The sequence below is a fragment of the Electrophorus electricus genome, chromosome 4 (assembly GCF_041902795.1).
Source record: "Electrophorus electricus isolate QZ-2024a chromosome 4, ASM4190279v1, whole genome shotgun sequence".
Lineage (NCBI taxonomy): Eukaryota > Metazoa > Chordata > Actinopteri > Gymnotiformes > Gymnotidae > Electrophorus > Electrophorus electricus.
This window is the reverse complement of record NC_137500.1, coordinates 190,806-207,500: the sequence shown is the minus strand read 5'-3', so window position 1 is coordinate 207,500 and position 16,695 is coordinate 190,806. Positions and strand designations below refer to the sequence as shown.

At 44.2% G+C, this 16,695-nt stretch overlaps 1 protein-coding gene and 1 long non-coding RNA gene across 6 annotated transcripts in view; both read left to right on the top strand.

The window, feature by feature from the left end:
* The window catches only part of dus3l (dihydrouridine synthase 3-like (S. cerevisiae)), a 20,060-nt gene extending 16,195 nt beyond the window's left edge, over nt 1-3,865 (top strand). For all 5 annotated transcript variants that reach the window (XM_081711726.1, XM_035523698.2, XM_035523699.2 and 2 more), the window contains one exon: nt 3,671-3,865. In XM_081711726.1, the coding sequence (XP_081567852.1) occupies nt 3,671-3,743 (73 nt within the window). In that variant the 3' untranslated portion in view covers nt 3,744-3,865. The remainder of the gene's footprint in view (nt 1-3,670) is intronic.
* Nucleotides 3,866-7,584: 3,719 nt separating this feature from the next.
* On the top strand, nt 7,585-16,245 carry LOC113590152 (uncharacterized). Its single transcript, XR_014122993.1, has 6 exons — nt 7,585-7,723; nt 7,878-8,000; nt 10,440-10,552; nt 10,631-10,823; nt 10,915-11,018; nt 12,805-16,245. It is a non-coding gene; the product is annotated as an uncharacterized LOC113590152 (long non-coding RNA).
* The last annotated feature ends 450 nt before the right edge of the window (nt 16,246-16,695 follow it).

The window sequence follows — 16,695 nt, the reverse complement described above, 5'->3', positions numbered from 1 at the left end:
AGCATGGAGAGGGAGAGAGAGAGAGAGAGGGAGCATGGAGAGGGAGAGAGAGAGAGAGGGAGCATGGAGAGGGAGAGAGAGAGAGGGAGCATGGAGAGGGAGAGAGAGAGAGAGGGAGCATGGAGAGGGAGAGAGAGAGAGAGGGAGCATGGAGAGGGAGAGAGAGAGAGAGGGAGCATGGAGAGGGAGAGAGAGAGAGGGAGCATAGAGAGAGGGAGCAGAGAGGGAGAGAGAGAGGGAGCAGAGAGGGAGAGAGAGAGGGAGCAGAGAGGGAGAGAGAGAGGGAGCAGAGAGAGAGAGAGAGAGGGAGCATGGAGAGAGAGAGAGGGAGCATAGAGAGGGAGAGAGAGAGAGAGGGAGCATGGAGAGGGAGAGAGAGAGGGAGCATGGAGAGGGAGAGAGAGAGGGAGCATGGAGAGGGAGAGAGAGAGAGAGCATGGAGAGGGAGAGAGAGAGAGAGAGGGAGCATGGAGAGGGAGAGAGAGAGAGGGAGCATGGAGGGAGGGAGAGAGAGAGGGAGCATGGAGGGAGAGAGAGAGAGGGAGCATGGAGGGAGGGAGAGAGGGAGAGAGGGAGCATGGAGGGAGGGAGGGAGAGAGAGAGAGGGAGCATGGAGGGAGGGAGGGAGGGAGGGAGAGAGGATAGAGGGGGGGAGCATGGAGGGAGAGGGGGGGAGCATGGAGGGAGAGGGGGGGAGCATGGAGAGGGAGAGATAGAGGGGGGGAGCATGGGGAGAGAGAGAGGGAGGAGAGAGAGAGAGGGAGCATAGGGAGAGGGAGAGGGAGAGAGAGAGGGAGCAGAGAGGGAGAGAGAGGGAGCATGGAGAGAGAGAGAGGGAGCATGGAGAGAGAGAGAGGGAGCATGGAGAGAGAGAGAGGGAGCATAGAGAGAGAGAGAGGGAGCATAGAGAGAGAGAGAGGGAGCATAGAGAGAGAGAGAGGGAGCATAGAGAGAGAGAGAGGGAGCATAGAGAGAGAGAGAGGGAGCATAGAGAGAGAGGGGGAGCATGGAGAGAGAGAGAGAGGGAGCATGGAGAGGGAGAGAGAGAGAGGGAGCATGGAGAGGGAGAGAGAGAGAGAGGGAGCATGGAGAGGGAGAGAGAGAGAGAGGGAGCATGGAGAGGGAGAGAGAGAGGGAGCATGGAGAGGGAGAGAGAGAGAGGGAGCATGGAGAGGGAGAGAGAGAGGGAGCATGGAGGGAGGGAGGGAGAGAGAGGGAGCATGGAGGGAGAGAGAGAGAGAGAGGGAGCATGGAGGGAGGGAGAGAGAGAGGGAGCATGGAGGGAGGGAGAGAGAGGATGGAGGGAGGGGGGGGAGCATGGAGGGAGAGAGGGGGGAGAGGGGGGGAGCATGGAGAGGGAGAGATAGAGGGGGGAGCATGGGGAGAGAGAGGGAGGAGAGAGAGGGAGCATAGAGAGAGGGAGAGAGAGAGAGAGAGAGGGGGGGAGCAGAGAGAGAGAGGGGGGAGCAGAGAGGGAGAGAGAGGGGGAGCATAGAGAGAGGGGGAGCATAGAGAGAGAGGGAGCATAGAGAGAGAGAGAGGGAGCAGAGAGAGGGGGGGAGCATGGGGAGAGAGAGAGGGAGCATAGAGAGAGGGGGGGAGCAGAGAGAGAGAGGGGGGGAGCAGAGAGGGAGAGAGAGGGGGAGCATAGAGAGAGGGGGAGCATAGAGAGAGAGGGAGCATAGAGAGAGAGAGAGGGAGCAGAGAGAGGGGGGGAGCATGGGGAGAGAGAGAGGGAGCATAGAGAGAGGGGGGGAGCATGGGGAGAGAGAGAGGGAGCATAGAGAGAGGGGGGGAGCATGGGGAGAGAGAGAGGGAGCATAGAGAGAGGGGGGGAGCATGGGGAGAGAGAGAGGGAGCATAGAGAGAGGGGGGGAGCATGGGGAGAGAGAGAGGGAGCATAGAGAGGGGGGGAGCATGGGGAGAGAGAGAGGGAGCATAGAGAGAGGGGGGGAGCATGGGGAGAGAGAGAGGGAGCATAGAGAGAGGGGGGGAGCATGGGGAGAGAGAGAGGGAGCATAGAGAGAGGGGGGGAGCATGGGGAGAGAGAGAGGGAGCATAGAGAGAGGGGGGGAGCATGGGGAGAGAGAGGGGGGGAGCATGGAGAGCGAGAGATGGAGCATGGGGAGAGGGAGAGGGAGCATGGGGAGAGAGAGAGTGGGAGCATGGAGGGGAGAGAGGGGGAGCATGGAGAGGGAGAGAGGGGGAGCATGGAGGGGGGAGCATGGAGGGGGAGAGAGGGGGAGCATAGAGGGGGGGAGCATGGAGGGAGAGAGAGAGAGGGAGCATGGAGAGAGAGAGAGAGGGAGCATGGAGAGGGAGAGAGAGAGGGAGCATGGAGAGGGAGAGAGAGAGAGAGAGGGAGCATGGAGAGGGAGAGAGAGAGAGAGGGAGCATGGAGAGGGAGAGAGAGAGAGGGAGCATGGAGGGAGGGAGGGGGAGAGAGGGAGCATGGAGGGAGGGAGGGGGAGAGAGGGAGCATGGAGGGAGAGAGAGAGAGAGAGAGGGAGCATGGAGGGAGGGAGAGAGAGAGAGAGAGGGAGCATGGAGGGAGGGAGAGAGAGGATGGAGGGAGAGGGGGGAGAGAGGGGGGAGAGGGGGGGAGCATGGAGAGGGAGAGATAGAGGGGGGAGCATGGGGAGAGAGAGGGAGGAGAGAGAGGGAGCATAGAGAGGGAGAGAGAGAGAGAGGGGGGGGGAGCAGAGAGAGAGAGGGGGGGAGCAGAGAGGGAGAGAGAGGGGGAGCATAGAGAGAGAGGGAGCATAGAGGGAGGAGAGAGAGGGAGCATAGAGGGAGGAGAGAGAGGGAGCATAGAGAGAGGGAGAGAGAGAGAGAGAGAGGGGGGGAGCAGAGAGAGAGAGGGGGGAGCAGAGAGGGAGAGAGAGGGGGAGCATAGAGAGAGAGGGAGCATAGAGAGAGAGAGAGGGAGCAGAGAGAGGGGGGGAGCATGGGGAGAGAGAGAGGGAGCATAGAGAGAGGGGGGAGCATGGGGAGAGAGAGAGGGAGCATAGAGAGGGGGGGAGCATGGGGAGAGAGAGAGGGAGCATAGAGAGAGGGGGGGAGCATGGGGAGAGAGAGAGGGAGCATAGAGAGAGGGGGGGAGCATGGGGAGAGAGAGGGAGCATAGAGAGAGGGGGGAGCATGGGGAGAGAGAGAGGGAGCATAGAGAGAGGGGGGGAGCATGGGGAGAGAGAGAGGGGGGGAGCATGGAGAGGGAGAGATGGAGCATGGGGAGAGGGAGAGGGAGCATGGGGAGAGAGAGAGTGGGAGCATGGAGGGGAGAGAGGGGGAGCATGGAGAGGGAGAGAGGGGGAGCATGGAGGGGGGAGCATGGAGGGGGAGAGAGGGGGAGCATAGAGGCGGGGAGCATGGAGGGAGAGAGAGAGGGAGCATGGAGAGAGAGAGAGAGGGAGCATGGATGGAGAGAGGGAGCATGGAGGGAGGGAGGGAGAGAGAGAGAGAGGGAGCATGGAGGGGGAGAGCGAGGGAGCATGGAGGGAGGGAGAGAGAGAGCGAGGGAGCATGGAGGGAGAGCGAGGGAGCATGGAGGGAGAGCGAGGGAGCATGGAGGGGGAGAGAGAGAGAGAGAGAGAGTGTGGCAGGTGGCTGTGCAGCTGTGTGAAGTGGTTCTGTGTTTGTTTTTAATGCGTTTAAATTCTCTTTACTACAGTGAGATGTTGCTCGGGTCTGTGCCTAAGAACTTCAACTTCCTGCCCAAACACAAAGCCAGCGCATACAAGTGAAGAGCAGGGAGATACCAGCCTGGAGAGCAGACAGATGCCGGCCTGGAGACTGTTTTTCTATTCTGATTGGTTTATTGATGGATGACTGACTCAAAGTTATTAAAGTTTATGATGAAACAGTTCAGTTGGGTTTTTCCATGTATATGCTGAAAAGTGTGTGTGTGTGTTTTTCTCTCTCTCTCTGCTGGGATGGGGGTGATGTTAACTGAAGTATGTCAAGGTCATAAAGAACATTATATCTGTTTTTTTTTTGTTTTTTTGTTTTTTTTTTAAGTTGTCTTCTAGTAGTAAGGCTCCACAGGCTTACACACACACGTAACACAGTCCTTACACACACACACACTCTCAGTGAATATGCACCACAGTCCTTAAACACACACACATCCACCCACCCACCCTAGTCAGTAATGTTTTACTGCCAACAGAATCACGCAGTTAGAATACAGACGGGTCAAAACCTGACCCTGTACCAGGAAGCCAGCTCAAAAACCTTGGCTTTCAGTGTGATAGCTGGCTTCGCTTTTCCAAACATGGTGTCACAATGTGGGTTAATAGCTCATGAGCTTGAGCCAAGATTTCTCATCAAGGCCTGTGGGCGTGGACTTTAAAATGCTGCACTCACTGAGATATAGCAGACTAAAGCCGTGTGAACACAGCGGAAGTTTATATCGTCTTTTAAAGATATGAAATAACAGCAAACAACAATATGGTTACTGTTGCTGAAGTATGTGAATGTGCCGTACAGTCTGACCCTGCGCTCTGAGCTGGGATCTGTGAAGAGAAACAATTCTTTGTACTGCACACGTGTGCACAGACATGGCCAAATGTTTTGAGGTTGAGACACATTTTGGTTTTCACAAAGTTTACTACCTCAGTTTTTTTGTCAGATGTTTATATGATATAGTGAAGTACAATTAAGTTTTTCATGGTTTTTTTTTTGTTTTTTTTTACTTTTTATTGACAAATATGTCCAGTTTAAGCAAAGACTTCTGCAGTTCACCTTGGCATGCTGGATATCAGCTTCTGGGCAAAATGTTGACTGATGGAAACCCATTCTTGTCTAATCAGTGCTTGGAGTTGATCACAGTTTCTTTGTTTTTGTTTGTCCACCCTCTTTTTGAGGAGAGACCACAGGATGAGATCTGGGGAGTTTCCTGGCCATGGACCCAAAATTTCAATGTTTTGTTCACTGAGCCAGTGGTTATCACTTTTGCCTTGTGACATGGTGTGCCGTCATGCTGGAAAAATCATTGTTCATCACCAGATTGCTCCGAGATCATTGGGAGAAGTTGCTCTTGGAGGATGTTTTGATACCATTCCTTATTCATGTCAGTGTTCTTAGGCAAAATATGAGCAAGCACACTCCCTTTGATGAGAACCAACCCCACACATGAATGGTCTCAGGATGCCTCACTGTTGGCATGACACAGGACTCATGGTAGCGCTCACCTTTTCTTCCGCAGACAAATAACTTTACCACAGTCGTCTGCAGTCCAATCCCTGTACTTCCTGTAGAATGTCAGTCTGTCCTTGATGTTCTTCTTGGAGAGAAGGGGCTTCATTGCTGCCCTTCCTGTCACCAAGCCATCCTCCAAAAGCCTTCACATCACTATGCGTGCAGATGCACTCACACCTGCCTTCTGCCATTCCTGAACAAGCTCTGCACTGGTGGTGACCCGATCCCGTAGCTGCATCCTCTTTAGGAGACGGTCCTGGCGCTTGCTTGACTTTCTTGGGCCCTGAAGCCTTCTTCACTGCAATTGAACATCTCTCCTTGAAGTTCTTGAGTCAATAAATGAATTAAATCAGCTGCCTTGTCCTTGTTAACACTTTCTCCTGAGCTAACAAGAATATCACTGAAATTATGTCAGCAGACCGTTTTGTGGCAGGGCTGAAATGCAGTGGCTGGAATGCAGTAATCTTTGTGATGAAGTTAATTTCCATGGCAAGGAATGACTGTGCAATTAATTGTAATTCATCTGATCACTCTTCACAATCTAGAGTTAATGCAAATTGCCACCATAAAAACGGAAGCAAAAAACTTTGTGAAAACCAAAATTTGTGCTAGTCTCAAAACTTTTGGCCACGTGTATGTATATATATGTATGTATGTATGTATGTATGTATGTATGTATATGTATGTATGTAATGTCATCGCTGACTGCAGGTGCCATCCCACACAATACAAACCTACACTCTCTTCCTAAAAGCTGACCCTGGACTGTTCTACTGGCCCTGATCTTGAATTTGACCTCAATAAATTTCACTCTTCTCAGTGTCTGTGTCGTCTCATGTCTGTCTCGTTGTTCTCAACATCTGTGTCGTCTCATGTCCATCTCACTCTTCTCAGCGTCTGTCGTCTCATGTCCATCTCGCTCTTCTCAAATGCTACTGCACATGATGATGATGACCATGATGAAGAAACAGAGGCTTTTGAGGGTCTACCACAAATTCTAATGTGTGCAGCCAAAACAGTGTCACTACCATTTAAAAATATGGCTAACACAATTTTTCAGTTTTCACAGAGGATACAGGCACTGAATTCCTCTCAAGATGGGACCTCCACATACAGGTGTGTTAGGGTGACCTGAGGTAACGCAGTGTTCTGCTGATCTGTGATCATTTCCCAGTATAGTACTGGGTAAGGAATAAGGAATCCCAGTTTTAAACATGAACACAGTAAGAGTACTGTATAAAAGAACCCTGGAGCTTGACATTCACTACAAGCTTTTACAGATAAAAAACTTATTTGAAATTGAACAGCTAGAGTACAAAAATCCTATAGTACTATTTACAAACGTTACTTCACCTAATTCTCTGATATATAGCTCTTAATATAGCTCTTCTCCTCTACAGAAGGTCCCTGGGTGGGGTGGGGTGGGGGTGGGGGAGGGGACGACAAAGATTTATACAATAAAGATTTGAAACACCTTTTTTTTGGATGCATATTTGGAGTGTTTAAGGATAACAGGTACCACTTAACATTTCCCAAGAGATTAGGGGATTAGGAGATCTATACAAAAAAACAAACAAACAAAAAACCCTTTAAGGTAAAACTGAAGGCGAGGGGATGATCATTAGGAGAGGACATGTGATTCAGTGACTATATCATAATTTAAATGTGAAATGAGCTGACATCCCTCCAAAACACACACATACATATGCACGAATGGTTCTCAGATAATCCTAACGGGCCTCAATGTATCTCAAATATGTAGTCCTTTATTCTAAATCTATCTGGATTCTTCAGTCTTTTGTAGGCAGCAGTTCCACCCCACACAGCCTGCGCTGCTCTTAGAGGTGCCCCGGTCTCTCCGTCCTCTTGCCCCAGGAGACTGTGAGTTAGAGGGGGACACTTCCAGCTGAAGGGTGAAGGCCTGTTATCTCCTCTATATGATCCTGAATCTGGCACCAAAACCACACACAAGCACGACGCTGGTCCAAGTCTTCTGGAGGTTTACCCTAAAATTCTCCTATGATATACATTTACTATTCTGCTTATTGATATCACATATCACGAAATAAACACGCGTGATGCAGACATACAACAAAACATCAAAGCAGTTTTTTCCACTTGTTTTTTGAGCGCACACATCGAGGCTTACTGCGTTACGCACGTGTCGTGCAAGCGTCGCTTGGAAGGAAGTACTCTTCAAATACACGAGGACATGTCGCGAGGAGGCACGCAGAAGGGCAGTCCTGTCGTGAAATGCAGCAGATGATGGTTCGGGCTTTTCTGGTGCTCATACTGGCCCAGCTCAGCCCGGTAACATCATACCGCAAGGAGAGTTCAGAGAAAACGGATTTATTCCCGTCGCACTGGTTAATCTCGGAGTTCATTGGACATGACTCTTCTGACAGAACTTCGGCGCCTGCGAAAGAGGAGAGACTCGAGTCAGACATGAAATCTTGGAAAGTGAATGCTGGATCTTTAAAAGACAAAAGCGCTTTCGACAGCCAAACAGAATACTTGAAATTAGGTGGGTGAAAAGACAAAAGGCAATACAATAAAAATTATGTTCTTATAGCATGTAATTTATGAAACCTATCAGTTTGTTGTGTAGGTCAATTCCATAGTGGAGGATCGAGTGGGTTTTGAAAGATTCTGAAACGCATCGTGATGTTCGTCCACAGGCTGGCCGCAGAAAACTGACACTGAGGAACCACGCAGCTCTCAGCCTGCGGTTTACTGCGACAGTGAAAGTCTGACCATCGGACTTTCTTCAGCTCAGCACACAGATCTTTACATACTGATAGGTATGGCTGTTTGGATCTTTAGTAATATCAGTCTGAATTATTTAAAATGACAATGAAAACCAGAGTAACTGTGCCAGTTACTATTCAAATAGCTTTTTAGCTTTTATAAGTATTAACACAGAGCAGATGCTTCTGGTTAATGTCTCTTAATGCATCTGATTCATGTATTAATGTCTCTTAATCCATCTGATTTATGTCTCAATGTCTCTTAATGCTTCTGATTATTGTCTCTTCTGCAGTAACCTCTTGTGACATTGAGTTGCTTTGCATTTATATTTAATTCATATTATTGTAAATCTGTTTATATTATATTAAATTGTAGCATTCTGGCATCAGAAGTGTTTAGACAAACATGTTCAAAACTTGACATCATTCCCAACACCGAAGTGAGTGACTAGAGGCAGATCATCAACAATATCTGATCAGGCTGATGGGTGTAGTTCATCCACGTGTAGTTGCTGAAGTTCACACGTTACTCCACTGCTGCGCTCCCTTCATTGGCTTCCAGTAGCTGCACGCATCAGATTTAAAACCTTGATGCTTGCCTACAAAGCCAAAAATAGACCAGCCCCTTCATACGTATCAATTCGTACCTCAAGTACTTCAAACCTCAAATACGGTTCGGTTTGAAATACCTTCAAGTCTCATGGAAGACAAGCATGAAGAATATTCTCTGTTTTGGCTCCAAGATGGTGGAATGAACTCCCACTTGCTGTCCAGACAGCAGAATCCCTTGCAGTCTTCAATCACAGACTGAAGACCCAACTATTCGTGGAATATTTAAATGACCACTATCCCTGCTCCTATGTTGACTGAAACTCTAGTACTTATTGTATTGCATTGTTTATTGCTCTGATGTTGACTGCTCATATGTTGACAAACTCTAGTACTTATTGTTTATTATATATTACACTTATTGTTGTCTGTTATAGATCTTATATGTGTTTTGTACTTCTAGGCATCAGCATTGATCCTGTATTTCTACAGTATTCTAGTTCAATGGTATCTTGGACTGTAACCTACTGTACTGTACTAGGATGTATTCTATGAGGAAATGAGAAAGCACTTTAGTAAGTCATTCTGGATAAGAGTGTTTTCTAAATACCATAAATCTAAATGTAACTGATGATCTAGAGGAGGTTTAGGCTGTAGTGTTTTTCTTTGGTGTGAGATATTCAGATGTTTGTTATTACTCTGAAGGGATCCAGTTTGTTCATTTAATGTTTGTTGACTTCATTTTACAGCTCAAATGACAATTGCTAAAGTAAATGTGTTTCTGTTGTTACTAGGCAACCCAGTAGTGCTCTGTGTTAAGTCTTAGTAGTGGGTGTGGTCATGGTCAATCAGCTGTCATTCTCTGGTCATGTTACCAGCATAACCTGGTACATTAGTACACTAAACTGACCCTTTCAGCTGATCTAGAACCAGGACCAGACCACTGCCGCTCACTCGGGACAGGCCTCCCTGCACACACCACTGGACCCATGCAGCAGCACAAATAATATTCAACCTTACCAACCTTCCCATGGTCACACATCACATCCAACCACTGCTGCCTTTCCTCTGCTGGCTTCTTGCAGTCATCCTCATCAAACTTAAAACCCTGATGATTGTATACAAAGCCAAACATGGAGCTGCTCCATTCTGTCTACAAACTCTAGTTCCCCTCACACCATACCTCACACTAGTCTCCCCCCACACCATACCTCACACTAGTCTCCCCTCACACCATATCTCACACTAGTCTCCCCCCACACCATACCTCACACTAGTTTCCCCTCACACCATATCTCACACTAGTCTCCCCCCACACCATACCTCACACTAGTCTCCCCTCACACCATATCTCACACTAGTCTCCCCTCACACCATACCTCACACTAGTCTCCCTCACACCATACCTCACACTAGTCTCCCTCACACCATACCTCACATTAGTCTCCCCCCCACCATATCTCACATGCTTCCTGTTGCAGTACAGCACATATGGAACTAGAACCACCTCTACAAACATCACTTAAACCATCCCGTTGCATACCCAGAGCACACCCCAGAGATTACCCAGAGTATACCCCAGATATTACCCAGAGTATACCCCTGTGTATACCCCAAAGTATACCCCAGAAATTACCCAGAGTATACCCAGAGCATAACCAGAGCATGATTATGCATCACCCAGGTGATTTCACTAATTTTACCTGCTGTCTTAATTTAGGTTCTAATAATAAAAGTTCTGATTGCACAGGTTTTCCTAAGTAATTTTACCTGTTGCCTTGGGTTAATTAAAAATCCAGGCACCTGGAACAAAGTTCTGAACCTTTATTTTCTAAACCTGAACTGACAACCTTGGTCTTCTTGTAATACTGCAACCAAACAAAACAGAATACTGACACAGAGATGCACCTCATGGATTTACTATTCTTGTGTTTCCCCTATCAGATGATAAACTTAAGGTTTTTGTCAAACATGTACTGGAACAGTGCAGTCATGTGGAGTTGCAGCCTGCTTCGATGGTCAGGATCTTCTATGAAGAGTGCTACTTGCAGGACTGGGTGAGACTCATGTACATTCTTTCAACTTTCATGAAATTATAACTGCATGCAGTGAATTTTGTATTCTGTTCCCCTCAGGTTGGCCACAGAAAGCAGTACTCTGTGAAAATAGGTTACTCTGACAGCATCCTTAAGAAGCTCACTATAACATCTGAGACCTGTCCGTCAGCTACAAATGGAGCACTTATGCAGGTTCCTGCAGTGACATGTGCAAGTGCTGATACAACTGTGGAGCTGCCTGCTAAGGTGCTAAAAGATGCAGGATTTCAAGGTCAGAGGCTACATTATCAAGCCTAATAACATAAAGAACAACTGTTAAAGTGAATTGTTTCATGTGATTTCATATGCGTATCACTTTCCAGAGCTTGATGCATCGCTCTCACAAAATAATCACATGTCTCAAGATCTTACACAGTGGAGAAACAGAGATCACCTGTTTATCAAAGTGAAAAACCCCAGAACAAAGGTACTGTCAGACAATGAACTAATACATACATCATACATATTTTTGATGAAAAAATTACTTATGTAACTTTAGGTAATTAACCAATTAGCTGTTTTGTTCCATTTTACTTTAGCATTTTCCAGTGGCAACAGCACCATGTGGTTTTATTTACATCTCCAACCTGCGCTCTGTTTGGTTTTTCCCACCACTAACAACTGTCTTGTTTTTCCGCTGTTAGTCTGTGTATTTATACCATGTGTCTCCCTACCTGTTCTTGTATGCATTTTTTGATGGTATGTTTTCATATTTAGCTCTAGAAGGTTAATGCTTCATGTTTTTGCAAGTCACCACAGCCTTCTTAGTGTGATATTATGCTTTTTTCTTCCTTACATGTCTATCCATCTGGAGTATGGAGGTTTACCTCAGTTAGGACAATGATTACTTATTTAATTATTTCTTTACATATTTTCATTGGTTCTTGTGAGGGGTCTGCTTTGTGTTTTGGATGATTATTTGGTAACACTTCCAATGAATCCTGTAATTATTATGCTTTATATATGCATTTATAGTTTAGTTTATGGAATATAATGCCTGCTACAAGCCTACATAATTACTCATAAGTAGTTATACCTACATAACACCTTATAAAGCAAGAGTATTTGACTTCATAAAGTCAGGTATTTACAAAACAGTATAACAGTTGTACATAAGAATGTTATATATACCATATGCATATAACACATAACAGAGCATTATATTAGGTCATTATGGGCTACATTGATGCACAAACAGGACATACAACTTAATGTTTTGTGTATTCAATGTCATATTTATTAAAAAAGTATTTTCTCACATAATGTGGACACAAATACTCAAATCACACATTTTATCAATGTTATGAATTCATGCAGTTGTACCTTAATTACTTTCCCTTTAGGTTTCACACAAAAACCGCATAGAACATGTAGCTGTCTGTTATCAGTACATATCTGACTTAAATGTGGTTTTTTTTCTATTATAAATATTACTCTTATTATTACTATGTTATTTTCTATTATTATTGCTATTATTAATTAAACTCCTGGAATTAGTAAGAAACACACACACAGACACACAGACACAGACACACACACACACACACACACACGCCAAAAAACGAAACAAAAAAAAGTGGCAAACATTACCCACTAGTTTAGGCTATATATACCTACTAGTTTAGGCTATATAGCAAGCTACAAAGCCTAATGGCTGACAATAACTAATGTTAACAAACAGGAATCAAGGTTAGGTTGACTAGGCAGAGAGTTAGTTAGCTAGCTAGCTGACTAGCTAGTCACAGAATCATTATTGTTGATATTGGTGAGTAATTGTGCATGAAAAGGCCACAATAGTAGAAAGATGTCTAAAAGAAGACATAATTTTTATCTTATTTTGAGAGGTGAACGTAAGTTAGCAATCTAGCTAGCATATCTAACAATGTAAGAACTGGACATCTTATAATTTTATAATGCTTTATAAAAACCTGACTTTATGAAGTCATATACTCATGCTATATACAGTACTTACTTATTACACTTATTAGTAATTATAGAGGATTATGGCAGGCATTATAAAGCACATATGCCATAAAACACATTATAATTGTATTTATAATGCATTATCAATACAGGATTTATAAGAAGTGTTACTAAACTCCTTGCTTCTTGGTTCTCATTGTCCTTCAACTAAAATTCCTTCACACTTATATTCTCCTATTTGATGCTAAGTGTAGTTAGTGAATGACTGAATTCATGCTTTCTTCCCACAGGATTATGGTGTGCTTGTGCTGCAGTACACTGATATGACAGACAAACTCCAAATGGCAAAAGTGTTTTGTGTCCAGTATCACTCTAAACCGTGGTTCAATAAAGAGACCCCATCAGAAAACCTGTTTTGGAACACTGATATCACACCATCATATGATTCCATTGACAGCCTTTCTGACTTGAAGTCTTCAGAGTATAATGATGTTCAAACTCTGCCATGGATATATGAGCTGTGGGACTTTTCTGACATCCAGTTACACCCATACAGACCATCTACAGGACAAACCACACTAACAGAAAGCAAAGTAAAGATCAGTGAGGACACTGTAGCAGAAATGACCACAGAGGCACATGAAGCAAGTTCTGATGATATCGATGACGGCTTATGGGGTTTTCCAACAATTCTGACTGGTCCTTATATGCCAGTTGATCAAGAACTACCGATCAAAATTACAGCAAGTGATACAGTTGGTGATCTAAACAAAGTGTCAACAGCCTCTACAACAGACTCCAGTATAAAAACAACATTAACTTCAGTCTCAACTTCTACAGATACTGCAGAAATCAGAAGTGTAAGTTCCTTGAGTGATGCTATAACCACAAATACAGCACCCACTGCACAAATATCAGTGTCTGCTCCTACTTCAGTCATACATTCAACAACCTTCAATGAGAGTTCAACAACTACTAAAACAGCCACTGCAATACAACCCACCATAGTGCCAATGACAAGGCAAACAGTAACTATCAGAACGACAGTGCCCTTAGGACATGAAGCTACCACTTATAGCACTGCTCCAACTACTGCAAGAAGAACACCAGCATCATTGGCTACTACAGGATTTTCAACACATACATATGATACAACACCAGCATTATTGGCAGATGCTTACACTACAAAAAAGATGACAGTATCAGCCTCCAATCCTACAGCTGTAAGTTTAGGTTCTTTGAATGAAGCTACAATCACAAATACAGCACCCACTGCAGAAGTATTAGTGACTCTTCCTGTACATCCAGAAACCAGCTATGAGAGTTCAATAGCTGTTAAAACACACACTCCAGTACAAACCGCCACTGAGCCAATGAGGAGCCAACCAGCAACTATCAGTACAACAATGACCTTACTACTTGAAACTACCGTTTCTAGCATTGATGCAACTACTGCAAGAGGACCACCATCATCACCATTAGCACCTACAGCAGTTTTAACAAGCAAACCTGATGCAACATCTAAAACAATAGGAACAGTTGATTCCACGACAAGAAAGATGATGACCTCACTTCCAACAACTGCATTAAAAATAATGAGTGCTGATTCCATGAAAGAAGCTACAAGCCCCACAAATGCAGGAACCACTGCACAGTTATTAGTAACTGCTCCCATTTCTACTATTCATCCAACAACTAGCTATGAGAGTTCAACAGTTACTAAAACACCCACTGCCATACAAACCTCAACAGTGCCAATGATTAGCGAACCAGGAAATATCAATACAACAATGGATTTAGAACTTGAAACTACCATTTCTAACACTGCTGCAACTACACCAAGAGAAGTGTCAACATTGTCATTGGGTGCTACAGCAGTTTCAGTACATACATATGATACAACATCCACAACACCAGCAATATCTGCAGTAATTTCCACTACAAAAAAGATGACACCATCAAGTTTAAGTTCTTTAACTGAAGCTACAACCACAAATACAGCACCCACTGCAGAAGTATCAAAGACTGCTCCTACTTCTACTAAAATTCTTGCAATCATCATCAGTGTGCCAAAAGCTCCTAATATACTCACTGCCAAAAAAAGTTGCAAGTTCATTGACAGACTCTACAGAAATCTCAAGTGCAAGAACCGCTGTACAAGTATCAACGACTCCACCTACTTCTAGTATGCACAAATATAATACAATCTAATCACCAGCAACATCTGCAGTTGTTTCCACTACAAAAAATGATGACACCATCAGCCTCCAGTCCTCCAGCTGTAAGTTTAGCTTCCTTGACTGAAGCTAAAATCATAAATACAGCACCCACTGCAGAAGAGTCAAAGACTATTTCGACTTCTCCTAATGTTCCTGCTTTTACTTCTCTACTAAAACCACAAGATCTTTAAGATTTCACCAGCTGATTAAACACCCACCGCAGTACAAAACACCACAGTCCCTGTGTCATGCCAATCAGCATTTATCAACTATCAATTCTACAATGCCCACGGATGGATATTTCACTGTCGGGGGTGGGGGGCGCAATAAGCAGAACAAATCTCAACAGCAATTTGTGATGGTGACATCAAAGGTGCCACCAAAATACTGTTGTTTGAAATGTTTATAGATTAAAGTCTTTCTACTACTGTATATTGTTTTAAATAATTATATTAATAGCAAGATAAATAGTTTGAACCAAGTATTCTGTATAATAAATACGTCAGCCACTTGTAACAAACAAAACTGCTTGAAGATCTTATGGCAACTGAGTTATGATAATTATTATTATTGTAATTGTTTTACAATTGTGGATCTCCTGAAATTTAGACATACATGAACTAGGAGATGCAGCCATCTGTTACCAATATGGCAGCTGTGTTGCACAAGATTCAACTGTGAGGTAACAGGGTGAACAAAAGCAGTCTGGTTACAATTGTAAATGTGTTTTATTTTACTGACTAGTAGAAATTTTTTTAAAAAGTCAGACATAATTTCTTTTGTAGCTATTTACTGGAGGTCATCTAGCACTAATATATTCTGGCTTGCTCCACAGAGACTGGTACAGAGGGGGAGGTAGGCAGTGGACCAAACCACTATGAGGAGATGCAGTCTGTGAAAACTATCTGTAATTAGCACAAGTTTGCTTAATGTATATTGTTATATTTTAAATGATATCGTTATGTTATATGTTGAGATATGTTGAGGCGGATAACTCTCTGTCAGGATCTCCAGGCCACCCTCCCCCCTCATAATTTTTGCCTGTGATGATGACTACATGAAACTCCCACTACTAGTGTTACAGAAAGTATACTGTAAAAATGATCTTGTTCTTTAGTTTTCTGAACCGAAAAATTGTTGTCAGTATTACTACAAATTGCTGATTTTGTTCTGATAACTTAATATTCCATGTTTATATTTTCTTAACTAATTAAAAGATTTTTAAACCAAAATCAATAGAATAGTTAAAACAATGTACATATCATAATGTCTTCTTTTCACCTTTTTTTGACATTAGCACGTAGGACGTGTGTAGGACATTTTTTTTTTGGTAACATTATCACTTATGTGCCTCCATTTTCTTTCTGGCAGCAAATGTTTTTAGAATGTTGCCTAATTTGGCAGGCATGCTGTTTTTCAGGTACATATTTTAAATTTCTTCACGCTTTTACTATCTCTTTGAAGCTAAAGAACGTTCTTAAAATTCTACGGTGAATAAAGTGGTTTCCTGACCTTCTGTAGTTATCTGCTGTAGTTATCTGATGGTCATTAAAACTAGATAGGTTTAAGTACCATGTGAGAACCTTCTGAAGTTCAGCATAAAGATAAACCAAACATACAAAAAAAAACCAACAACAACACAATGAACAAGTGTGCAAAACCAAAAAGTGTCCTCAGAATGTTGCACTAGTTTCTAGCCGATTGGTTTTCATTTAAGGTTCTAACAGTAGCGTTACACTAGTTCACAATTATGGCATTTAAGTGACACAACAATTCCTTCACACTTATATTCTCCTATTTGATGCTAAGTGTAGTTAGTGAATGACTGAATTCATGCTTTCTTCCCACAGGATTATGGTGTGCTTGTGCTGCAGTACACTGATATGACAGACAAACTCCAAATGGCAAAAGTGTTTTGTGTCCAGTATCACTCTAAACCGTGGTTCAATAAAGAGACCCCAT